Source organism: Microcaecilia unicolor, chromosome 6 (genome assembly GCF_901765095.1).
Source record: "Microcaecilia unicolor chromosome 6, aMicUni1.1, whole genome shotgun sequence".
NCBI classification, from domain to species: Eukaryota; Metazoa; Chordata; class Amphibia; order Gymnophiona; family Siphonopidae; genus Microcaecilia; species Microcaecilia unicolor.
In genome coordinates this window covers 94,939,034-94,965,868 of record NC_044036.1, presented here as the reverse complement: position 1 = coordinate 94,965,868, position 26,835 = coordinate 94,939,034, and the positions used below count along the sequence as shown (strand labels likewise).

The 26,835-nt window shown below is 43.0% G+C and overlaps 1 protein-coding gene across 1 annotated transcript in view; it reads left to right on the top strand.

The window, feature by feature from the left end:
- The window catches only part of CACNA1E (calcium voltage-gated channel subunit alpha1 E), a 786,482-nt gene that overhangs the window by 468,877 nt on the left and 290,770 nt on the right, over window positions 1-26,835 (top strand). Inside the window, exons 11-12 of the mRNA XM_030206580.1 lie at window positions 17,830-18,039; window positions 18,157-18,269. Of these exons, the coding sequence (XP_030062440.1) occupies window positions 17,830-18,039; window positions 18,157-18,269 (323 nt within the window). The remainder of the gene's footprint in view (window positions 1-17,829; window positions 18,040-18,156; window positions 18,270-26,835) is intronic.

Sequence of the window (26,835 nt, the reverse complement as noted above, 5' to 3'; positions counted from 1 at the left end):
GTTGACATGAGAGACCTTACCGCTAAGTCAATGGCTGGTGGTAAGGTCTCAGACCCAAAATGGATGCGTGCCAATTTTTATTTTGCCACACATCCATTTTTGGCAACATTTTTTAAAAAGGCCTTTTCACAGGTGCGCTGAAAAATGGATATGCACACATCCACAACACGCGCCTACACTAACGCAGCCCATTTTCCAGTGCACCTTAGTAAAAGGACCCCCAAGGGCTATCGACAATTAACCGCATAAGTACCAACTCCGCCTCTGGAATGCCCACAAGTTAGCTGGTTTTGGCTCAAGTGCTAACTGTGAAAATTCAGTGACACTAACAGCAACGGACAAGCAATTTAAAGGGCAGGCTATCCAGCCTGTATAAATCACTTTGAATATAGGGCAGAATCTGTTTAAATGTTAACAAACCGCTAAAAGATTTTATTGGGAGGAATGAATATGCACAGGAGAGTATGGTACAAGGAGGGAAGGTAGAAACAACAAACCATTAGCAGTAAGCTAAAATGAGATGAGATCTTAGTAATTCTAGCCCTTATGTGGAAAAAGTGCTTTATATTCATGTAAATCACTTTGAAAATTGTCTTCATTGTGATGTGGCCGTTTATAGAAAATTTTGCAACCATCTGGACAGTTAACTTACTTTACACATCTAGACTGCAGCTATTTCAAAGACGTTGCTGTTGTGTTTTCCTCATGGGAAAGAAATATATTGATTCTCCCGACAGCAGCATCAATAAACTGCTTTGTAAATTACATGCTACAAGACTGGCTAATGAGCTGGTGAGTCACCTACGATGGTTTGAAAATAACCTTGGACTAAAATTCCCAAATTATTATGTTACTAGTACAAGCCAATTGACGGACAGTCCCTACAAGTTTCATTCTCCAAATCCTCTTATATTCTCTCATAAATATAAAACATTTTCTCACATTTTAATGCAGACAACATCTTCCCATCAGTCAGATTCAGAAAACAGATTCTTGATGGATATTTCATCTGAAAATAATGGGTCTCTCCTTTTTTATCCTGATATACCTGAGTGCACACACATTCAGAAACATTCTTTTTAACTCCATAGCAGAGGAGAGAAACAGACACTTTTATTGAAAGTAACGAAGATACACAAAACAGCAAAATCTTAATTTTTTATAGTTGAAAGGAGGCTGATAACCCATCATATCCAAAGGGCCAATTTTCTAAATGTGAAGGGCAATTCTATACCAAGTTGCATACATTAATGCGCCAGCACCCTCATTCTATAACTTGGCAACTGAATTAACTGCCATTTGCATACTGAAGTGCATGCCTAGTACTATTCTGTAATTGATGTGCACAGCTCACTAGTATGTAAATGCAAACGGACATTCACAAAGGAAGATCGCAGGTGAGCACAGGCAGGGCCATCACTTACACTTGTAACTTACAAAATACTGTAAGTTATGTGCATTGAGGTGCGTGCATTCACACGTGCTATTGACATGCTGCAAGTGGGCACACCTAAATGTAGGCATGTAGATATCAACATACACCAACATTCTGTAATGGAATCTTGATGCCCAGATGCTGCGGAAAGAATGCTGAGCATACTGCATCTGGGTGCCTAATTTGTGACACCCAGTTAGAGAGTTGCCACCCAGCTGTGCAGGACTTAGGGGTGATTGTGTCTTAAAGTGGCCAAACAGGTAGAAAAGGCGACTGTCAATGCCAGAAGGATACTTGGGTACATAAGAAGAGGAATGACCAGCAGGAAAAAAAGAGGTGATAGTGCCATTGTATAAGTCTCTGGAGAGACCCCATTTAGAGTACTGTGTGCAATTTCTGGAGACCGCACCTACGGAAAAATATAAACAGGATGGAGTCGGTCCAGAGGGCGGCTACAAAACTGGTTAGCGGTCTCGGTCATAAAACATATAGGGATGGGCTTATGAACCTCAACATGTATATACTGGAAGAGAGGCGGGAGAGGGTGGATATGATAGAGACGTTTAAATACCTCGATGGCATTAATGTACAAGAGGTGGGTGTTTTTCAAATGAAGGAAAATTGTGGAATGTGGGGAAACAGACAGGAGGAATCTAAGAAAATACACTTTCACAAAAAGGGTGGTGGATGCGTGGAATGGCCTCCTGGTGGAGGGCGTTCATGGAGAATGACCTCCTGGGGGAGGGGAGTTGTGCAGACAGGGACTATGTCAGAATTTAAGAAGGTGTGGAACAGGCACGTGGGATCCCTTAGGAAAAGGAGGAGTTAGGAGTTACTGAGGATGGATAGAATGGACGGGCCATTTGGCACTCATCTACCATCCTGTTTCTATGTTTCTATCTAGATATACAAAATGCTGACATTTAGGAACTTTTACCTTTGAAACTGCAATTTGGATGTTTAACTGATATTCTGCAATAGGCACTCAAATGGGATAGCAGGTATTTATAAGGGGAACATCACATGGGTGGAGTATGTGCAGGCCATAGGCAGAGCAGACATTTATGTGGGCAATGTACAGAATACTGTAAGTTGCCCACATGTTTGTTATATTTAGGCGCTCCCATTTATGCCAGGTCTATGGCAGGTCAGTAATAAGGTGCAAACAATCCCACAAATTTAACAGCAACAAACAAGAACAGTGCGAATGACCAATGCAGTGATCCAGGATGAGAGACACAAGCCCTTTATTAGTCACAATCCCCTGAATTCTATATATTGCGCCAAGATTTCCACATGGAAATTGAAGCATATTCCATAACAGTTTTAGAATGTGCTTAGACAAAATTCATTTCGGCTCTGAAGTTTTAGGCATGATATAGTAACATAGTAGATGACGGCAGAAAAAGACCTGCACGGTCCATCTAGTCTGCCCAACAAGATAAACTCTTATGTGCTACTTCTTGTGTATACCTTACCTTGATTTGTATCTGCCATTTTCATGGCACAGACCGTAGAAGTCTTGCCCAGCACTAGCCCCGCCTCCCAAACACCAGGCCCGCCTCCCAATCTCAGCTAAGCTTCTGAGGATCCATTCCTTCTGAACAGGATTCCTTTATGTTTATCCCACGCATGCTTGAATTCCGCTACCGTTTTCATCTCCACCACCTCCCGCGGGAGGGCATTCCAAGTATCTAACACTCTGTCCATGAAAAAATACTTCCTGACATTTTTCAAATCCTATATGAAGCACACACAGTTATGCTGCTGCATCATATAGGAAATGGTTATATTGTGTCTAACAGTAAGTTTTGTCAAAGCTAACTTGTATATTTTTGACAGGTGGTCACACCCACTTCCAGTCATGTTAGCCAATCAGAATCAATGATCTGCCCAAGCCACGCCTACTCTCTGTTTTAGCTGTGCTCACTCTCTGCTCAAGCCATGCCCAACCCACCCCATGCCACCTCTTTTGATGACATCACCAGAAGTGATGTCATAACCCCACCTTTTGATGATGTCACAGGAAGTAGCATCATATCTCTGCTCAGTCCACACCCATTTTTCAAGATGGCGGTGAGTATGGGATGCACAGATCCAAGATGGTAGCACCCATATGGTCACTTCCTGTTTTACCCACTATCATGGATGGTCACGTGATGGGAAGTGATATCCGTAACCAGACACCATCCCCTGCAGCCTCAGAGGAGCATACACAGTTTACATAGACGTTACAGGCAGTGAGCATGGTCTTTTTATTTATTTTTTTTCCCTGCCCTTAAAATGTGTATGTTTTTATGGTCGTCTGAACGGGGATAACTCAGCTTTCCTGCCCTTGAGAACTTCACGACTCATTATCTTTCACGAATGAAAGGACATTTCAGCCTTCAGACTGAGGAGAAAAAAATAAACAACATTTTTTGTGTTTTTTTTTAGAACTCAAAAAAATTAGGCACATCATATCAAAAGGCTTTTGTTTAACAAAGCATTGAACAATTGTGTCATTCCCCTCTCACTTCTCTTTCATGGCTTTGAATTGAAATGCTGGATGACCCCCCCCTCCCTCTTCTCACACTCCCTCCTTTTTCTGCAGCTCAACACTTCTATTTTTTTTTTAACTCTAGGCTAAGAATCTCATTATATCTGTTCTCACCAAGGTATACTCACACACACTGTTTCCAAGCTCCCCCTCCTCTTTGTTGAGAGAGAGATTTGATAGTGCAGGAAAAACAAAAATATATTTTACACTTAAATAGCAAATGTGCAAACGAACTAATGTGAGTGATAGAGTGAATCTTGTTGATCTTTAAGGCTATTGAATTTTTAAACAGACCTAGACAGATGTTTGTTTGTTTGTTTGTTTTACAAATGCTGACAGATCAACACAGCTCTCTCTATCATGCATGGTGTGAATAAACATCTGTCCATCCCCTTTACCTCCCTGGTATGCTTTGTTAAAGCCCTGATGCACATCTCCTTGTTCATAGGTGTAGTTTGACTGTTCCATTTGGGGGAAGGGGCAAAGTGTGGGCTGTGACACATTAGCATATTAATTTGCATCTCATACATATTTATTATGATTATCTAAACAAATGGACTAGATAGGAACTGTCTACTTTCTGTCTTGCCTCTGAGACAGAATTAACCTTCTGGAGGTTTCTTGGGGTGGGAGGTGGACCCTCGAGTACATCTTTACTCCCCCAGGCAGAATTCTAGGCAAGAAAAACTCTGGCTACTAAATAAGTATTAGACATAATAAATGTTTATTCAAATGTTCAAAGAAGCCAATCAGTAATTATTGAAATAGTAACAAATAAACTTCCAATACAGTATAATATGTAGCAAATAAAAACAGAGTTTTCCCTGGGAGCTGTCAATATGTCCACCTGCTAGTGGACACACTGAGGCTCGCCATCCTCAGTTTTGTTTCTTTAATACTTTTTCTTCCTTTCTTCATTATCTTTATTATAATTACCCTTCCTACCTAATGAATATGTATCTTTCCATAATATTCTGCTTCCTGTTATGATGAATCATGTTCCAACACGTTCCATCAAATTCTATCATTTATTCCCTTAAATTGACAGGGCCTGTCATGTACATAAGCATAAGTTTTCATTAGATAATGGGTTAAGTTACCATGTTACTGCCCCCACCCTCTTGCTAAGGCTACAATTTTACCCACACCCACTTACTTCTCCTTTTGATTGTTTATCTGGATACAGCAGATGTCCTTAGTTGAAGGAGTCTCTGTCTGTCCGGTCTAGGTAGTGGTGAGCCCTTAGGTTCTCTGAAGCCCGTAGGACCTCAGAGGACTGCCGCGCACCCCGGATCTTCACCCGCGGCGACCGCTGTTCACCGGAGGTTGAGCCCCCAGCTGCAGGCGGCCAGCGGGACTGCTGGAACCGCGGGGTGACGGCCGGCCTGGCTGAACACCAGCAACACAGTCCCGACTGAGTGGCTAGCAGGGACGGCTAGCGCTGCAAAAGCACAGTCTCTGGATGCGGCTAGCAAGGACGGCTAGCTGAAGGAACACAGTCTCTGACGGTGGCTAGCAAGGACGGCTAGCTGAAGGAACACCGTCTCTGAAGGTGGCTAGCAAGGACGGCTAGCTGAAGGAACACAGTCTCTGAAGGTGGCTAGCAAGGACGGCTAGCGAAAGGAACACAGTCTCTGAAGGTGGCTAGCAAGGACGGCTAGCTGAAGGAACACAGTCTCTGAAGGTGGCTAGCAAGGACGGCTAGCTGGAGGAACACAGTCTCTGAAGGTGGCTAGCAAGGACGGCTAGCTGAAGGCACACAGTCTCTGAGCTCCACGGCGTTGGCTTCTGATAATTGAAACGGAAGCCCCGAGTCCTCCTTGTTCCGGGGTTTAAATTCCCCACCAGTCCATCCCCTCTTAGGAGATGAGCCAATACCTTTAGTCCTGACCGACAAGGAGGGCTGGGATTGGAGGACCCGCCTTGCAGGCGGAGTTCCTCCCTCCCTGTGCCAATCCGGTGCAAGTGGGCGGAGCTTGTGCGCTGCTCAGCTCCGGCCGAGGAGACGACGACGCCGGTGCCGCCATCTTGGCCGGCGTCTTCCCTTTCCTGGAGCCGGCGTTCGGTCTCGCAGGTCGTCCGCTTCGGGCTGACCCGCAGACGCGCTGGCCCCGTCGGCGGCTCGCTGCTGCCGCACCGGAGCCTGCGGCCCCCGTGGATCCTCGCTCCCCGCCGCGGGAGCAGTGGAAAAGACCCGGAACGGGACACTGTCTTAGCTGCTGACCAGCAACTTATCACAAGTTAGCATAGGCAAAATGTCAAACCACAACCTTAGAAGGTAGTTTTCAGAAAAAGCACGTTATAGCTCTCTTGCAACTCTTAAGTCTGCTCCCAGTTCAAGAAAAGCAAAATAGCTATATTAAAATAAAAGCTAAAAATATGTGTGGTTTGCACCTTTTCATGGCCTCTATGATACACAGAACCTAGTTTATTGGACAGTGAAGTTTTTTTTATTATTTTTTTTAACTGAAGTGAGCCAGCACCAAGGGAAGTTTGTCTTATGCCAGCCCCACTCACATCCTTATGAATTATCAAGGGCAGTACACACTGTCACTGTCCTCTTCCATCACGTCTGAGGTCTGCTCTCTCTTTCTCCCTCTCCAGAGCCCTGCTCTCTTTCTCTTTCTCTTCCTCCTTCCGTCCTTCTTTAGCCAGCACTCCCTCTTCCCCAGTACTCCAATATTTTCCCTATACCATGGTGTAATCATTTTCATTGTTCTTTTGTGATTAATTGGTGTCAGTTTTCAGGTAATCCTAAGCCTCTGCCTTATCAGTATATTACTAGAGGCAAAATTGAAGATAATTTTAGGTGAAATTTCCCCACTTTGAACCCATGTAAAACACTGTAGAAGGAGTGATAAATGGTTCACCACAGAATTATTATAGTAGAAAGCTTGAACATAAATGATGTAAAGATAAATCAGATCAGTCCAAGACATCACGGTGTCTTGTGGTCCATAATTATAAAAAGGCTACAAAATTAGCAAGGAATAAATATTATTTAGAATTGATCAGCAGGCATAGTTCTAATACGAGGCAATTGTTTGCAGTTGCTAATTTACTTACCTTACCATCAGGAAATCAAAGCTTAGAAGCAGAATAAATTCCTTCCACTGATTAATTGGCTGAATACTTTCAGGATAAGATCTGCAAATTAAGAACAGGTTTTGTTGACTTCTGTTTGGATTTATAGTACCATCTTCACAAGATGTGATACAGGTAGATCAAATTTGTTGTGAGTTTGATCATGTCCTTTGGACTGATTGCTCTGATTTATTTAGGAAATATGTTTCTTTTTATTGTATGCTAGATGACTGCTCATCTTACCTTATGAAATTGGCCCCACTACCATTCTGCACTAAGCTGTTTGCTTGGATTGATTCTCAACTACATCTGGGTAACTTCTCGGCGAGTTTAGGTGAAGAATAGTCATTGCACCTATATTAAAAGATCAGAAACAACCTAAGTATTTAGGGCTAGATTCTATATGTTGTGCCTTGATTTCAGCACAGAAATCAAAGCGTATTCTATAAAGTATGCTTTAATTTAGGTATACATTATAGAATAAGCTGAGTGCTGCTCTGCACAACTAAATTTAGTCATGGCCAATTATGCCAACTAAAACCTGGTGTAAATCCTGACACCTAAATTAGGCTTGGTGTGGGTGTGTTCTATAACAATGCGCATAGATTTTAGAAATGCCCATGTCCTGCCCATTCCACTCCCATAACCACGCCCACTTTTCAACTATGTGACTTAGAATTTACACGCACCACATTGCAGAATACGCTTAGCAAGTAGTGCGCATAAATTCTAATTAATGCCAATTAGTACTGATAATTGCTTAACATCTAAGTATCAGCACTGATTAGCTTGTTAGCTAATTAAGGCCCCCTTTTATCAAGCTGCAGCATGTAGAGGGCTTGCATTGGTGTCAGCAAATGTTTTTCATGTGCAGTGAGGCCCCTTTTTACCACAGTGGGTAAAAGGGAAGCCTTTCTTTCCTGCAGAAAATGGCTGTGCGACAATTAAAGCCATTTTGGGGGGAAGCCCTTACTGCCACCCATTGAGGTGGCAGTAAGGGCTCTCGCGCTAATCCGGTAGTGACCACGCAGCACGTGGCACTGCCTAATTACCACCGGGGTACACCCGGCGAGCTAGAGGTGGGAAGTACCGCTGGGCTGCTGTGGTAGCCCGGCGGTGCTTCCTATTTAGCAAGTGGTAAGCCTGTGTAGGGCTTACCGTTGCTTAGTAAAAGGGGCCCATAGTTATGCGCACTGTTATGGAATACGCTTCATTTTCCGCATGGAGGGCCTAGTAGCACTGCAGTTGGTCTGTTATTTGGATAAATATGATAATTTATCGGTTTCTCAGTTCAGGTTCTATGCATTTTTTGATACAGAAACAATGGTCTTTACTGGATCATGTTAGGACGCCTTTTATTTATTTATTTATTTATTGCATTTGTATCCCACATTTTCCCACCTATTTGCAGGCTCAATGTGGCTTACAAGGTTCCGTCATGACATTCGTCATTAAAGTAAAAGATACAATTAGTATTACATAAAGAACATGGATAACATAATAGAATTAAGCAATCAGGTACAGAGGGGAAACATTCAGAATATTAGGTAAGTGGTGATGCATTGCAGTTCCTATTATGAATCGTTGTGGTATGCCTTGTTGAAGAGATAAGTCTTCAGCGATTTACGAAAGTTGATTAGGTCGTGAGGGGACTAGTGCTTTGTTACCACGGTTTGATTTATCTTTTGTATTCGATCTTGTAGATCTTCTTCTTTTTAATCTTGGAAAATGGGAAACATGGGAACGATTCTGGATTGGTTTAAAGGTTTTTTTTTAATCTAGCAGATTATATAGGGTTAAATTACAATTTAATCTTTCTTTTTGCTGGCATAATCCATGTGGTGTCCCTCAGGGCTCTCCCCTTACCCTTGTGTTATTTAATGTTTTCTTTCATTCTCTGGGCTCTCTGTTGGACAGATTTTTCATTATTCTGATGATATCTCGGTCTTGATTCCATTGCAATCAATTTTTAACATTGACTGCACCAGAATTCAATGTTGTATTGCTCTATTAGATATGGATGTTTGCTTATAAACTAAACCTCAATACTAAGAAAAATAATTGTAAATAATAAATCTGAACATATTCCTAAAGCTATTACTATCAAGCAATCTGAATATAAGATCTTCTCATCTGTGAAGACATTAGGAGGGGCATAATCGAAAGGGACCGCCCATCTCTAAGGGCGGCCATCTCCGTGGACGGATCTGAGAAGGGGCGGTCCTGACCATATTATCGAAAAAGATGGGCGGCCATCTTTTGTTTCGATAATACGGTTGGGACCGGCCAAATGTCAGAGATGGGCGGGTTTGAGATGGTCGGCATCGGTTTTCAGCGATAATGGAAACCGAAGGCGGCCATCTCTAAAACAAACAACTCCAAGGCATTTGGTCGTGGGAGGGGCCAGGATTTGTAGTGCACTGGTCCCCCTCACATGCCAGGACACCAACCGGGCACCCTAGGGGGCACTTTTAAAAATTAAAAAAAAAACATTAAAATACCTCCCTTACCTTGGGTGCTAAGCCCCCCCCAAATCCCCCCCAAAACCCACTCCCCACAACTCTACACCATTACCATAGCCCTTATGGGTGGAAGGGGGGCACCTACATATGGGTACAGTGGGTTTTGGGGGGGGGGGTTGGAGGGCTCACATTTACCACCACAAGTTTAACAGGTAGGGGGGGATGGGCCTGGGTCCACCTGCCTGAAGTGCACTGCACCCACTAAAAACTGCTCTAGGGACCTGCATACTGCTGTCATGGAGCTGGGTATGACATTTGAGGCTGGCTTAAAGGCTGGGAAAAAACGTTTTTAAAATACATTTTTTTTTGGTGGGAGGGGGTTAGTGACCACTGGGGGAGTCAGGGGATGTCATCCCTAATTCCCTCCGGTGGTCATCTGGGCAGTTCGGGCACCTTTTTGGGACTTGGACCTAAAAAAAAAAAGGTTCCAAACAAAACGAACTCAATTCTTGCTACGGCCGCCCTTCTTTTTTCCATTATGGCCTGAAGCCGGCCATCTGTTAACCACTCCCATGCCCGCCCCTGTCCCGCCTTCGCTACTGTGCCGACACGCCCCTGTGAACTTTGTTCGTCTCCGTGACGGAGTGCAGTTGAAAGCACCCAAAATCGACTTTCGATTATACCAATTTGGGCGCCGTCGGGAGATGGGCGCCCTTCTCCTTTCGAAAATAAGCAGGTAGGTATTCCAGTTGATAGCACCATTTCGATGGACTTACAAGTTACCACTTTATTTAAAAAAATGTTTCTTCTTAATGAGAAAGCTGCGTGTTATCTGTAATTTTTTTGAGATTGAATAATTTGAATGTTTAGTGCATGTCATATGGCTGTCTTACATGGACTATTGCAATTCTGTCTACATATGCTGCATGAAGGGGGCTTTGAGAAAGCTCCAGATCATGCAAAACATGGCAATAAGGTTAATTTTTGGCCTTTCTGATAGCATTTACAACTATTATGTTAGACTTCACTGACTTCCAGTAGAGGCCAGAATTCTTTCTAAACTGGCATGTTTCCTTTTTAAAATTCTTCATGGTTTAGTTCCTAGTTACTTTCTCTTATCATTTTCATTTTGCAATGTCTTTAAGATCTAGATGATGTGACAATGCAAACTTTTTTACATTTCCGTCTTCTAAGGTTAAAAGGGGACTGTTAGCTTTTGAGAAAACCCTAGCTGTCCAGGCTGCCAGATTATGGAAGGGTGTTGGAGGTATATTCTGTACTTCTCCTTTCTATCTTTTATTTAGAAAGAGAGTCAAAACTTTTCTTTTTAAGAAATATGTATCTTATGTGCTTATTTGAGTGTAACTCCCAGATATTTGTTCTGGCATCTTAATATTTCTTACTCACTGAGAACTGCAAAGTGGTACCAGGATATAAGTCCTTATGTTAATGTTAATAAACCTTAGAAATACACAGGCTGTAGATGTAGTAATGCTGTAATTGGGAGGCAAAATGGCTGACAGTGACAGCAAGTAATTTCTTACTTTCCAGAAAACATCTTCAGCTGGATTAGTTTTGTGTATTCCATAATAGTTACAGGAATGAACCTCATTCTTAAATCAGGGTATGTTGCCTGGAGATGATCTCAGACTTTCAGATGTACTGTTAATGCTTATCTCTTCATTTTTCATTGTGCCAAAAACAGCCTCCTTCTGAAGTTTGTAGGGTGTAACATTGACGAGCAATATATACACTTTAATATGTTGCTTATCAATGTTACACTTTACAAATTGCTGAAGGAAGCCTCTTTAAATACAATGAAAGGGTTGTATTAACAGTATACCAGTTCACCATCATCACTAATTAGAAAACACTTCCCTAGAACATCAATACACCTCTTACTGGGAAAATAGAATAGGCTAGACTGTTACAAACCCTAGCAAAGCATCCAACCACAAAAGGGGCTCAGCATCCCCACCATCCGACCTTCCATCTTCCCACAACAGCACAAAAGAGGCTTGGCAACCCCACCACCCAACCTTCCATCTCTCTACAACAGAACAAAAGGGGCTCGAGGATCCTACCACTTCTACCCCTTCAACTCGCCCCTACCCAAACACACATAATGGGCAATTCTATAACAGAGCACCTATATCTGGACACCTGATAGGAGCCTATTCTATATAGGAAGGTAGGCACCTAAGTTTTCCCATTTTATTGCTCTTCATGCTGGCCTCCAATCCATCATAGGCAGTCAGTGACTCAACTGTTTGAGGAGGCTCAGATGAATGGGACTAAGAGGGGGTGGGATGGAGTATGATGGTGCAAGTTAAAATCCTTATGGTGGGGGAAGCAACATCTACATGAACAGTAAAGTTACAGTAGGGGCATTTTTGAACACAGCAAGGAAGGACCCCTTTAAGGTGTCTTTGGTGCAGAATCACCAGCTGCCACCCCCTTATTATCTCACTTACTGATGGTAATATGCATGCTGAGCACACACTACAGGGAATTACGTGCCAAATAAAATCTAAATAACGTACCCCAAAATAATACAACATATTAAACAGAATAGTATTTGCAGTATTCTGGTAATATATGCAAATACTTTAACACTTGGCTAGCAGTCAGTTCTAGTTCCCCGGTCCAGTGTCTTCCTGTTGGCCATGTGAACAGCAGTGGCGTAGCCAGACTGCCAATTTTGGATGGGCCTGAACCTAAGGTGGGTGGGCACAAAATTTTCTCTCTACCCCCCCTTCCCCAGCAAAATTTAGTCACAGTTATCACACGCATTTGTCACACAGGTGTAAAGTGCTGCTTTTCAGTGCATCAGGTATCAGAAAATAATTTATTTCATAGCTTAACACCCTTTTTTCAATGAGCTTTCAGAGGCCAAAACCTCCTGCCTCGGGTCAGTATAATGCTGTTATGGTATCCTCTCCTGACCTAAGGAAGGAAGAATTGGTCTCTGAACCTTTAACAACACAGGTACCATATTACTTTATCCTAAATTAAAAATAAAATTATTTTCTTTACCTTTGTTGTATGGCCATTTACTTTTCTCATTGTGTTGCTCCCAGTCTCTAGATTCTGCTTTCCTTCGTCTTTCTCTTGCCAGGGTTTCCTGTCCGTTCATCACCTATGGCTTTTCATCTTTTCATCACCCTTGTTCTCCACATACCCCTTCCTCTTATTCTCCAGTCTTTCCCTACTCTGTCCTCTCCCTCTTTCCATCCAGCAGCTCCCCTCTTTCTCTCCCCATCCTTCCAGTGTCTCCCCTCTTTCTTTTGCATCCAGCGTCTCCTTTTTCTCCCTACCCTTCCATCCAGTGTATTCCCTCTTTCTCTCCTCATCCTTCCACCAATCTACCCTCTCTCCTGATCCTTCCATCTAGTGTCTCTATCTCCCCTCTCCTTCTATCCAGTGTCTCTCTATCTCTCTACCCTTTTCTGTTCAGTCTCCCCTCTCTCTCCAAATCCTTCCAGTCTCTCCCCTTTCTCTCTGCATCCTTTCATCCATCTCACCACTTTCTCTCCCTATCCTCCTATGTCCAGCAGCTCTCTCCCCTCCAGTCCCTTCTTCCTTTCTCCCTTGTCCAGCAGCTCTCTCCCTTCCCTCCAGTCCCCTCCTCTCCCTCCCATGTCCCAGCAGCTTCTCCCTTCCCTCCAGTCCCTTCTTCCTCTCCCTCCCATGTCCCAGCAGCTTCTCCCTTCCCTCCAGTCCCTTCTTCCTCTCCCTCCCATGTCCCAGCAGCTTCTCCCTTCCCTCCAGTCCCTTCTTCCTCTCCCTCCCATGTCCCAGCAGCTTCTCCCTTCCCTCCAGTCCCTTCTTCCTCTCCCTCCCATGTCCCAGCAGCTTTCTCCCTTCCCTCCAGTCCCTTCTTCCTCTCCCTCCCATGTCCCAGCAGCTTCTCCCTTCCCTCCAGTCCCTTCTTCCTCTCCCTCCCATGTCCCAGCAGCTTCTCCCTTCCCTCCAGTCCTTCTTCCTCTCCCTCCCATGTCCCAGCAGCTTCTCCCTTCCCTCCAGTCCCTTCTTCCTCTCCCTCCCATGTCCCAGCAGCTTCTCCCTTCCCTCCAGTCCCTTCTTCCTCTCCCTCCCATGTCCCAGTAGCTCTCTCTTCCTTCCCTCCAGTCCCTTCTTCCTCTCCCTCCTATGTCCCAGCAGCTCAGCCACTTTCCCCCCCAGGCCCGCAAATCCACATCCTTCCCGCGCTGTCGCAGCCCTTTTGTCCCGCGGAGGCAGCGTTCAGCGTTTCCTTCCTGCTGCCCTGTCTTCTCCCCAGGCTCCGCTGCATCGTCCCTGCAAGTGGAATCGTTTTCCTTTTCGGCCATCGCGCTGCGCTGCCATACACACAGGCAGCTTCGCTTCTGCCCCACCGCGTTCATCCGGCCCTAACAGGAAGTGCATCAGAGAGGGCCAGAATGGATGCGGCGGGGGAGGAGCGAAGCTGTCTGTGTGTATGGCAGTGCAGCGCGACGGCCGAAAAGGAAAACGATTCCACTTGCAGTTGCAGGGACGATGCAGCGGAGCCTGGGGAGAAGACAGGGCAGGAAGGAAACGCTGAACGCTGCCTCCGCGGGACAAAAGGGCAGCGACAGCGCACGAAGGTTGTGGATGGGTGGGCCTGGAGGGAAAATGGGTGGGCCTGGGCCCGTCCAGGCCCACCTGTGGCTACGCCCCTGGTGAACAGTAGTGTTCAGCAGCACTTGAACAGAAATCCTGTGGTTACCAGCAACCAAAAACTGATTTGCTTAGTAGGTTACCAAATGGCCACCAGGATTCAGGTCTGCAAGCCTTTAGTTTATTGTTGGGTTACCAAACATGTTTGGAATAGGTATCATCTGTATTAGCTGTAGCTAATGGTTAGAGCAACAGACTGCCAACCAGGGAAGCCAGGGTTCAAATCCCACTGCGGCTCCTTGATTTCTTGGACAAGTCATTTAACACCCATTGCCCCAGGTACACACTTGGACAGCAGGCCCTCCAGAAACAGGAGAAAACTGTACCTTGAGCTACTGCTGAGAAAGGTATAATCTGAATTCAAATCCAGTATCGGGCATATTTTAAAGTAATGCAAAATCCTACAAATGTCACTCACAAACTATAGAGCATTTCTACCATACTTAATAGCATTAATTCCCAGGAGACATAAGAAGTGTCTACCTAAGAAAAGGCTGCACTGTAAATATTGTGATGGACACTAGAACATCAGTACGCCAGATTAGTATTGATTGATTTAGCACAGACATTCAGTGCTAACAGAATACCTGGTCTCTTCCACAGACGCAGACAGACCCTCACCAAAGATAGAATAAGTAGCTCCAAGCTAAAAATAGAAATATATAGACAAAAATTAAACTGAACTACCAAGAAGACAGACTTTGCACATGATAAAATACAATACAGTTTCTCTGAACAGTAGCATGTGTCCCCCCCCCCCCCCCATACTGTGCAAAAAATAAAGATAGCAGGTATAAATTTCAAAACTTGACATATTCCAAATACTACATTACAAATTAAGAGCTCCTTTTAATAAAAACAAGACAGTTGCAAGCCCTTGCCTCTACGTGCGCACTGCTGCCAGCTATATTGATCTTACCCCCTCGGAAACAGGAAACTAACGTCATAAGTACATAAGTAATGCCACACTGGGAAGGACCAAGGGTCCATCGAGCCCAGCATCCTGTCCACGACAAACATTCTATACATGTTATTCCTGGAATTGTAGATTTTTCCCCAAGTCCATGTAGTAGTGGTTTATGGACTTGTCCTTTAGGAAACCGTCTAACCCCTTTTTAAACTCTGCTAAGCTAACCGCCTTCACCACATTCTCCGGCAACGAATTCCAGAGTTTAATTATGCGTTGGGTGAAGAAATATTTTCTCCAATTTGTTTTAAATGTACTACACTGTAGTTTTATCGCATGCCCCCTAGTCCTAGTATTTTTGGAAAGCATGAACAGACGCTTCACATCCACCTGTTCCATTCCACTCATTATTTTATATACCTCTATCATGTCTCCACTCAGCTGTCTCTTCTCCAAGCTGAAAAGCCCTAGCCTCCTTAGTCTTTCTTCATAGGGAAGTCGTCCCATGCCCACTATCATTTTAGTCAGAGGAGGAGAGACCACAAAGCTAGTAGTCATGCCCAAGAGACTGTGGCCCCACGATTGCTTCTTTGTTGTTTTGCCCAATGGCACAGCTAGCGCTGAATGGGCCCCTGGGGAAAAAAAAGTAAGGTGAGCACCCTATACCACCATCTCTCCCAAGGTGAGGGGACCTGGGGGAGGGAAAGAGAGAATCTCTTCAGAGCTCCAATTTAAAAAAAAAACAAACCTGCAAAAATCAAACACATTCCAGACCTATATCTAAAACCTGTGATAGTAATACTAATAGAAACTAACTTGCAAGATACCAAAGATACGCTTTTCCCCAAAGTTTACAATTAATAAATTCTGGAAAAAAAGCGAAATACTTTTTTCTACCTTTGTTGTCTGGGCATTGCTGTACTCCCAAGGTCTCTTTTCTGTTTTTCTCTATTTCTTGACACTCTTTCTAGAGTCTCCTGTCCTTTTCATATTTCTTCTCCTTTGATGTTCACCATCCATCTTTCCTCGTCATCCCTTATCCATCCTGTACATCATGTTTTTTTTTTGTTACATTTGTACCCCACGCTTTCCCACTCATGGCAGGCTCAATGCGGCAGGCAATGGAGGGTTAAGTGACTTGCCCAGAGTCACAAGGAGCTGCCTATGCCAGGAATCGAACTCAGTTCCCCAGGACCAAAGTCCACCACCCTAACCACTAGGCCACTCCTCCACATGTTCCCTCTGTGTCCCTGTCCCTATACTCCCCCTCCCTATGTTTAGCATCTGCTCTCTAGTATCCCTTTCCTCCCCTCATATTCATCATCCCCGCATATCTCCCCTTGTGTCCATCATTGTCCCTCTATGTTCCTGTCCCTGCACTCCCTCCATGCTCAACATCTGTTCTCTGTGTCCCTGTCCCTGTCCCTCCCAGTTTCCAGTTTCTCCCCTCTCTCCTCCCTTCCTCCTTCACCTCCCATCCCTGACCCCTGTGATCTGGCATCTCTTTCCCTACCTCCACTGGTCTAGCCTCTTTCTCTCCTGGCAAGGTTCTATCTGTCTGTGTGTGTGTTTCTCTCTCTGCTTAACCCCCTCCCCTTTTCTCCAGGTCTCTCCTCTCTCTCTGTCCTTTCTCCCCAGGTCCAAGATCTCTCCCCTCTCCCTCCGTTGCTCCAGGTCTCTTGCTTTCACTTCCCTCCCCAAGGTCCAGCATCTCACCCCTCTCTCTTTCCCTATCCCCCCATGTGAGTCAAGCACCTCTTCATCGCCCCTTCTGTGCATGTGTCCAGCAACTCTTCATAACCACCTCCCCAGTATGCAAACACTCGGTGGGTCGCTGGCATAGGCAGTTGAATACGGGGCTGCCTCTGGGCTGGCCCTGCCAGGGCATTTCCTGTGCTGTATCCCACCCACAGTTAAATCAAAGAGGTGGAACATGACACAGGAAAGGCCTTGGTGGGGCTGGCTCAGAGGCAGCCCGTATTCAGCTGCCTGTGCCAACAACCCACCAAGCATTTGCATACCAGCAGGATGATGAAGAGGCGCCATACCCGCATGGGGGGGGGGGGGGTGATGCTGGACTTGTGGGAGAGGGATATGTTTTTCTTCCTTACTGTTGTGGAAGGGGCAGATTGTTTGGGGGGCTGTGCCCCCCTCATCCCCCCAAACTATGCCCATATCCTTGTTACCCCTCCTCTTCCCCTCTGCTTCTCACCATCAATGCCCTCTGCCTTTATGAATTTGAGCACAAGATACAACGTGCCTCGGCATATCTGGATAGGTTAAAAAAACTCTGGCATGCCTACGTGGGGTTGGAGCATGGGTAGGCCATGAGCACGTTTCCAAGGGACATATGTAACTTATAGAATGCTATCACTTATGTATGTCACTTTCAAAGCACTTAGAGTGTAAGTTCCATAGTAACCTATGGAATTTTGAAAGTCTAAGTGCTTTGAAAACGAGCCTCTTAGTGCATGAAGGCATTGATATGGCATAAATGGTCATGCCTAAACTGGGGTAAACTCATGCCAACTTACACTAGTATTCTTTAATGATATCTTGGTGCCCAGATACCGTTATAGAATTGACACCCAGCCTATGGAATTCGCACACCTAAAGAAGGCATTAATTTATAGAATTGCCTCCAAAATGATTTTATTTTTCATTTCAGGGGTGCTCTAATGCTGTTATCTGTAAATTCTTTTTTCTCTCTTCCTTTTACCAGGAACTCCACTTGCTCGTGCTAGCATCAAGAGCACAAAAGTAGATGGTGCCTCTTATTTCCGCCACAAGGAGCGACTCTTACGCATCTCTGTTCGTCATATGGTCAAATCCCAAGTTTTTTACTGGATGGTTCTAAGTGTGGTGGCCCTTAACACTGCTTGTGTGGCTATTGTTCACCACAATCAAGTCAAATGGCTTTCCAACCTTCTCTGTAAGCTTCCTATGTTTAATCATACATATTATATATCTGCATATTTTATTTGCTTTGAAATGCTGGAAATATGAACAGTATATGCAAATAAAATACAATTGTCTTTTTATCTTTCAGACTATGCAGAGTTCCTATTTCTAGGGCTCTTCCTCTTGGAGATGTCATTAAAGGTTTACGGCATGGGACCCCGCCTTTACTTTCACTCTTCCTTCAATTGCTTTGACTGTGGGGTATGTAGCCAGCCTGAAGTTGATAAACACTGATTTTCTGCTCTCTATAGAGATTCATCACAACTGGACATTCTCCCTTTTACCTTATGGTGAAGGCAAGGGCATAATGAAAGCATTTTTAGTTCTTCATATTTATCTATTTATTTGTTTATCAGACTTGATATACCAGCCTTCAAGAAAAGATTCATTAAAGTGGTTAACAATAAAATGGTTCAAAATTAAAAGAGTCACTAATTCTAGTTAAACTTAGAGAATGGTAATTTAACAACATAGGGAGACACAAATGAAAGAAGAACCATTTTGTGACCTTCTTTGTTAAAACTGAATATTTAAACCCCAGAAAACACTAGAGTAAAAAAAAAAATGAGGCCTCGATGCTTAGACACAGATGTACAGTAGGTGTTAGAGGCCATTAGCGCCAGACTGGCGCCTGCATTTGATACTGTGGAATGTTCAGAGCCGGTGAGCGCGTGAAACAATGAATTCACTGTCTGTGAATGCTAATTGCATGCAAATGCATGCTAAATAGGGTCATCAATGCTCAGCGGGCAGTGTGTGAAACAAGGACGCTGCTCCAGCAGCAAACCCTACACCAAGGTTTCCCAGGGCATTGGGAAGGAATGGGGAGAATCTTCAGCATGCACTTGCACGCGCCTCCAGGCTCCCCACCCCCCAAACATATAACCCCTCTCTGCAAGTATATAGTATTCTGGTGGTCCACTGGGACCCTTGCCAGGTGCTAACCTGACCCCCCCCCCCCTCCCAGAATCTAGCCATCGTGGTCTAGCGTTGCCCACTCCCCCTCGTACCTTTGAAGGAGGAGGGACTAGTGTTGGAATGTAATTGTATTTTACATGCATTGCCTGTCACCTATTATTTCTCTGTGATTACTCTGTGACCTCTGATGTGAATTACTTAGAGAGGTCACACAGCTATGCAACTTCCTGTAGGGGTTAGATGCAGCAGATGCAGCACATGGAGCACATGGAGCTCATGATCTCTCCTAACCTGAGAGGATCTATGGTGGTGTGAGCATCCATTACCATCTAAGCACATGGAAGGAGCTGATAATACAAATGTATAGTAATATGTATATATAAGCCTGTCTGATTATAATCTAACTACAAACTGTGAGTAAACAGATGTTTTGTTACTTCAACTTTAAAGTGACTCAGCAGTGAATTATTCAGGGGTGAATGAGAGAGAGATGAAGAAAGAAATTAACATTTCTAAAGCTGAAGCTGTGTGTACTAAAATCTGCTAATTATTTACTACAAATAATCCAACAAAAGGGTTATGGGCCCAGGGTCCAGGAATTGAAAAAGAAGAGAAATATTACCAGGCAGAAAAAAAGGCCACATTTTTTCTTAAGTTTTAAAGGAAAGATTCAGTCTGTCTCTCTCTCCCCCCACACAGCAGACAGAAGGCTAAGAAAATGGCTGAGGGAAGAAATTCACCATTGTTCTATTCTCTCAAGGTGCCTAGATTAACTGAGTTTAATTATCAGCAGTGGGAATTAAGATTCATATGTTTCCTTCGAGCAAAAAGATTAGATATATGCTTAGACCAAGACAGAACAGCTGAAAATATGGCTGAATGGGACAATGCAAACTATTATGTGAAGTGCATGCTTTTGGAAGCTCTCTCAGAGAAACAAGCCATATTAGTGGAGGGAAAAGATACACCAAAGGACATTTTATATAAACTGAGAACTATGTATGCAACTACATATGCAAAGCAGCAACCAATTTGGTTGGCAGAGTTGAATGAAACCAAATTAAGGGATAAAAGTAAATGTAATGATCACATTATGTATCTTATGTCTTCATTTCAAAAGCTAGAACTTTCTGGAATTCCCATGTGTGATGCATTGAAAAGAGCATTTCTTTTTACCTCACTATCAAAGAAGTTTGATGTTTTTAGGTCTGTAAATGAGGCCATTGAAGGGCAATCTTTTGAACAGACAACATCAAAACTAAGGCAGGAATGCATAATAAATGATTCTGAGGAGATGTGTTCTCAAAGCAAGTCAGAGAGAAATGAAACAAATTTCTTGGCAAAGAACAGAGGAAGGCGGAGCTATGGGAAAACTCCACCCAAGGGCAAGCTGATTTGCTACTCATGTGGAAAGGAGGGACATGTATCTAAATGGTGTAAGGAAACACAAAACACTCCCTCTAGCTCACCTAAGCCAATGGAACTAAAGAATTGTCAAACCAGGAAATGTATGAAGGACAAAGATAAACACAAGGGCTTTCTAATGGCAGAAAAATCTTTGACTATGGTAAATAATAATTCAAATGAAAGTACTTGGATTTTGGATTCGGGGAGCACATGCCATTTAACCAATTGTAAGAATTTCTTTCAGGAAATGTGTCCAGAGGAAGGTATTCTTAAAACTGCAAACGCAGGGACTGCTAAGATCCAAGCAAAAGGTATTGGATTCTTAAAATGCAAAGTGTCTAATGAAGTTAAAGAAATTCCTGTAAGTGATGTCTTGTATATTCCCCAAGCAGTTTGCAATATGCTTAGTGTATCTACATTAGATAAGAAGGGATTTGTGATTCATTTTGAAAATAGTAAGTGCACAATCTCTAAAAATGATGAAGTGTATGCTGAAGCTTTTATGCATAATGATGTTTATAAGCTGAACATTTCAGGTGAAGCCTCACATATGGCGCAAGTAAGGAAGAATGATGGTAAATGTAGTCTGGAAATCTGGCATCGCCGCCTGGGACATCGTGATTCTAAGGTGATCCAGGATCTTTACAGTAAGCAACTGGCCACCGGCATTCAGATAAGTGCAGATGCTGGTAAAATGGAGAAATGCATAGACTGTGTTACTCAAAAAGGTGTGAGACCCTCATTTCCTGCATACACAGGAAATAGGAGTAATAAAGTGCTGGACTTAATACACAGTGACTTATGTGGACCGTTTAATATCCCATCATTGGGAAATAACAGATTTGTGCTAATATTCTTGGATGATTTCTCTAGATACTGTGTGGCCTATTTGCTGAAAGAAAAAAGTCAAGTCACAGACATGCTGAAGAAATACGTAGCCATGGTGAGCAATAAATTTGAAAGAAAACCAAAGGTTCTTCAGACCGACAATGGTGGTGAGTTCACTTCACAAAGCATGCGCACATTTCTAGAACAAGAAGGCATTCAGCATATCACAACAGTAGCTTATACACCAGAGCAAAATTCTGTTGCAGAGAGAAAATTTAGGTCACTTGTGGAAATGACCAGATGTATGCTGTCAGATAGCAATCTCCCTAAAAGACTATGGGGGGAAGCCATTCTCACAGCAGTGTACCTACAAAACAGAATGCCAACTAAAGGCGCTGAGCGCACACCACATGAGACATGGCATGGTAGGAAGCCAAACCTGTCACACATAAGAACATTTGGAAGTACAGCATATGCTCATGTACCAAAGCAAAGAAGGCATAAGCTGGATTCCACAACAGAAAGGGGCATTTTAGTTGGCTATACTCCAGGACACAAAGGATATAGAATTTTGAATCTGAAAACTGGCATTGTTGGCATAAGACATGTTACATATTTTGATGAAAACAAAAGGGTTGATAAAGGCTGGATTATCCCAGATGAGCCTTATCATCCAGAATATGAAACTAGAACCATAATAGACATGCCAGTGTATATAAATGCCATACCAAGGCAGATGTCTGAAAGCAACTCATCTGTATCTAACGAGGAACAGGCAGAGGAAGCAGACACAGAAAGGATCATTGAAGAAGACAGTACAGTTGGAGAAGGGGAATCAATTGGAGAAGAACTCTCAGATTTAGAGGATGCGGAAAGGTCGGACCAACCTGTAGTCAGACGCTCATCCAGGGAAAACAAAGGTGTTCCACCCCCAAGACTGTCTTACCTAACAAAGTCAGCAGAAGCTCAAGAGCCCTTAACATGGGATGAGATTGAGAAAATGCCAGCAGAAGAAGCTGCTGAATGGCATAAAGCTGCACAAGAAGAAATTGATGCATTGGATAAAAATAATACTTGGATTCTTACAAAATTACCTCCTGGCAAGAAAGCTATAGGATGCAAATGGGTATTCAAGTTAAAAAGGAATGCACAAGGAAAAGTGGAAAGGTATAAAGCCAGACTAGTGGCAAAGGGATATCTTCAAAAATATGGAGAAGATTTTGATGAAGTGTTTGCACCTGTAGTGAAACACACGACAATTAGAACACTTCTGAGCATTGCAGTCTCAAAAGGCATGCAAGTCAACCACATTGATGTGAAAACAGCGTTTCTTCATGGAGAAATAACTGAAGACTTGTACATGGAACAACCAACAGGTTTCATAAATACAAAACAAAGACAGCTAGTGTGTAAATTAAACAAAGGTCTTTATGGATTAAAGCAAAGTGCAAAATGTTGGAATGATAAATTGCATGAAATATTGACAAATTTAGGATTTAAGCAAGGTGAAGCAGATAAATGCTTGTACACTAGGTGCACAAATGGACAATATGCATACATTTTAGCTTTTGTTGATGATCTGCTCATTGCAAGCAAAAGTGAGCAAGAGTACAAGGACATTGTAAAGTGTTTAAACCACAATGTTGAGATAAAAGAACTTGGAAATGTGTCATACTATCTTGGTATAGAAATTGAGAAACAAAATGATGGTTCTTATCTTCTAAGCCAGAAGCAGAAAATAAATGAGCTTATTGAAAGTTTAGGTATGCAAGATGCCCAAGTTGTAAGCACTCCCATGATCACTGATTTTCTGAAGGATGAAACAGTAAGAGAACCTTTACCAGATAACATCCAATATAGATCAGCCATAGGTAAGCTTTTATATCTAGCTACCACATACAGGGCTGATATAGCAAATGCAGTAGGAATTTTGAGCAGAAGGGTCAGCTCACCTACCAAATCAGATTGGACTGCAGTTAAAAGGATGGTAAGGTATTTAAAGGGTACCATTGATTGTAAATTAAAGATTTCAGCCAATAGTAACCCAAAACTAATATGTTACTGTGATTCAGATTGGGCAGGGGATCATTCTGATTATAAATCCACAAGTGGATATGTGTTTATGTATGGAAATGTACAAATTTCATGGGCCAGTCATAAACAAAGTATTGTGAGTTTGTCTTCTACAGAAGCTGAATACGTGGCCGTATCGGAAGCGTGCAGAGAACTGATGTGGATTGAAAAACTTTTGCTGGATTTTGGTATAGCTGAAAAAAGACCAATCCAGATAATGGAAGATAATCAGAGCTGCATCCGACTGTCACAGAATGACAAGGTTCAGTCACGTACCAAGCACATCGCAACGAAATACCACAACGTGCGAGAGTTGGTGAAAGAAGGGGTCATCAGTCTACACTATTGTCACACCAGTGAGATGACAGCTGACATCATGACCAAACCGTTACACAGAGAACATTTTGTGAATTTGCGTATAAAGCTTGGACTTTGTATGAATAAATAATTGCATGACAGTTATGCATGAGAAGGGGTTTGTTGGAATGTAATTGTATTTTACATGCATTGCCTGTCACCTATTATTTCTCTGTGATTACTCTGTGACCTCTGATGTGAATTACTTAGAGAGGTCACACAGCTATGCAACTTCCTGTAGGGGTTAGATGCAGCAGATGCAGCACATGGAGCACATGGAGCTCATGATCTCTCCTAACCTGAGAGGATCTATGGTGGTGTGAGCATCCATTACCATCTAAGCACATGGAAGGAGCTGATAATACAAATGTATAGTAATATGTATATATAAGCCTGTCTGATTATAATCTAACTACAAACTGTGAGTAAACAGATGTTTTGTTACTTCAACTTTAAAGTGACTCAGCAGTGAATTATTCAGGGGTGAATGAGAGAGAGATGAAGAAAGAAATTAACATTTCTAAAGCTGAAGCTGTGTGTACTAAAATCTGCTAATTATTTACTACAAATAATCCAACAACTAGCACTTCCTCACTCCTCCTGCAGGTGCTGCCTCAAAATGATGGTGCCCTACCCGATGCATCCTGATTTTACTTCCTCATGCTCAAAGCTAAAAGTGTACATATTATTTCCATACTATTAGCTTTGAGCATGAGGAAGTTATTTTGGGGCGCTGTTCCAGCGGTAAACTTCGGCCTTGCTCCGTTCAGCGCCGGAGTTGTGAGCATCAGGGCCTAAGTGTTTAATTCCTTCTTAAAATGTTCAAGTCTAGGTTCTAATCATATATGAGCAGGGAAAGAATTTCATAATATAGAGGCCAAATAAAAAAAAAAGCAGATTCATGGGTGGCGTTCAATCTTGCGCTTGAAAGAGGTAGTATAACCGATCTATTTTGGGTTTGGGATATTAATGTATGAGATGGACAGTAAGGAATTAAGAGGTTACCCAGATATTGGGCCCGTCCATAATAAAACACTTTGTGAGTCAAAGAAAGGATTTTAAATTTCATGCAGTAAAAACAAGGTAGCCAATGAGCTTCCTGTGACAGGAGTGAGTCCCTATCAGAACATTTGGCTCCTGCAACAACCTTAATTGCTAAGTTTTGAATTATTTGGAGTCTAGTGATTGTATATTTAAGGAGTCCATTAAATAAAGAATTTGCATAAACCAATCTACATAAAACCAGAGTATGAACAAGTTTATGCAAAGCTGCCTTTTCTACATTTGGTCTTATAGACCTAATAAGAGGTAAGGCAACAAAACAACCTCAGTAATGAAGTATTGAGAAGTTCGAAAGTCAATCGAGAGTTGAGCATGATACCTAAAATTTTTATAGCTGAACTTAATGGTAAAGTATGTCTTCTTTGTAAATTTTAGCTACAAGAAACAAGATCACTGCTAAAGCACAAGATAGCTAGTTTCTGGAATCCACACCAGAGGTAGTTTTTGTAAGATAGATCAGTTTCTTCAACTGGCTGACCATTCCCTAAGGCATGCGTTTTGAAAGTTCATCAGTACTCGCACACCTACAGTCAACCTATGTCTCGTTTATAAAGTTGTGTCCAAAATGATTGATCTATGTTTTGTACTGCAAGCATTTAAGGAAGAAGGATACTGATTGAATTATAGTTTTCTGTTGTATAAAATATTTTATGTACTTTTTCCAGTGTACGGCATTACTAAATTTCATAAAATTAAACTGCAACTTAGTACATAAGTATTGCCACTCTGGGACAGACCAAAGGTCCATCAATCCCAGCATCCTGTTTCCAACAGTGGACAAATGGCAAGATCCTGAAAAAGTTCAGTATATTTTATGCTGCTTATCCCAGAAATAAGCAGTAGATTTCCCCCAAATCAATTTAATGATGGTCTATGGACTTTTCCTTTAGGAAGCCGACCAGACCTTTTTAAAACCCTGTTAAGATAACTGCCTTTACCACATTCTCTGGCAACAAATTCCAGAGTTTAATTACACATTGAGTGAAGAAAAGTTTCTTTGATTTGTATTAAATTTACTACTTTGTAGCTTCATCGCATGCCCCCTAGTCCTAGTATATTTGGAGAGAGTAAACAAATGATTCACATTTACCCTTCCACTCCACTCATTATTTTGTAGACCTCTATCATATCTCCCCTCAGCTGTCTTTTCTCCAAGCTGAAGAGCCCTAGATGCTTCAGCCTTTCCTCATAGGGAAGTCATCCCATCCCTTTTATCATTTTCATCGCCCTTCTCTGTACCTTTTCTAATTCCTCTATATCTTTTTTGAGATGCGGCGACTATATAGAGGAATTCCATGGACTAGGAAAGCCAAAATAGATTGACTTACTAAACATTCCACCCAATATTCAGAAGGGTTTAACCAGGCAGGAGAGATTCCTGCCTGGTTAAACCCTGCTGTGCAACCTAGCACATGCTATTCAGCAGCACTTAACTGGATAGTGCTGCTGAATATCACCACTAACTGGCCATCTTCTAACCAGTTAGATAAGGGGCGAGCCAGGGGCAGAATATTTACTTATCCAGTTAGCAGTGTTCTCCAATATGTAAGGAACTGCATAAATTGTGGACAACAAAAAGGTTGTCCTAGCTTTATGCTCTAAAGTTAACCGGGCCCCAGTCAGTACTGGTCCCTTTAAGCTGAGTGGCAGTCCTCCACCTGCAGTCCTGCCAGTGGGAGGCACTGTTTCAATATAACATTCTGAATAGTGAGGGACAGGCAAGTCCTGCAGGACTCCAGGGAACCTGCCTGACCTTCGTGATTGAAAACATAATATTGAAGCACTGCCCCCCGCTGGCAGCAGTGCAGTTGGAGGACTCATGCTCAGCTTAGAGGGAACAGTGCCAGTCAGAGTGCAACTGTGCCCAGTTAACTTCGGGGTGACGGCAGATATTCAATTCCAGGAGGAGCCATACGTGCCCCGGCATTGACTATCCGAGGTAACTTCAGCCCACTTATTTTTGCAAGCTGAATATCGGGCGGATTGAGACCAACTGTCAGCTTCGCTGGAATTTCACTAGGACCCAGGCCCTAAGGAGGCAGTTCTGTAAGTGGGGCCTCCATTTAGACTCCCCAGTGCTGGACAGTGACAACCTATTCTATAATGGCATTTGGGCGCCCAG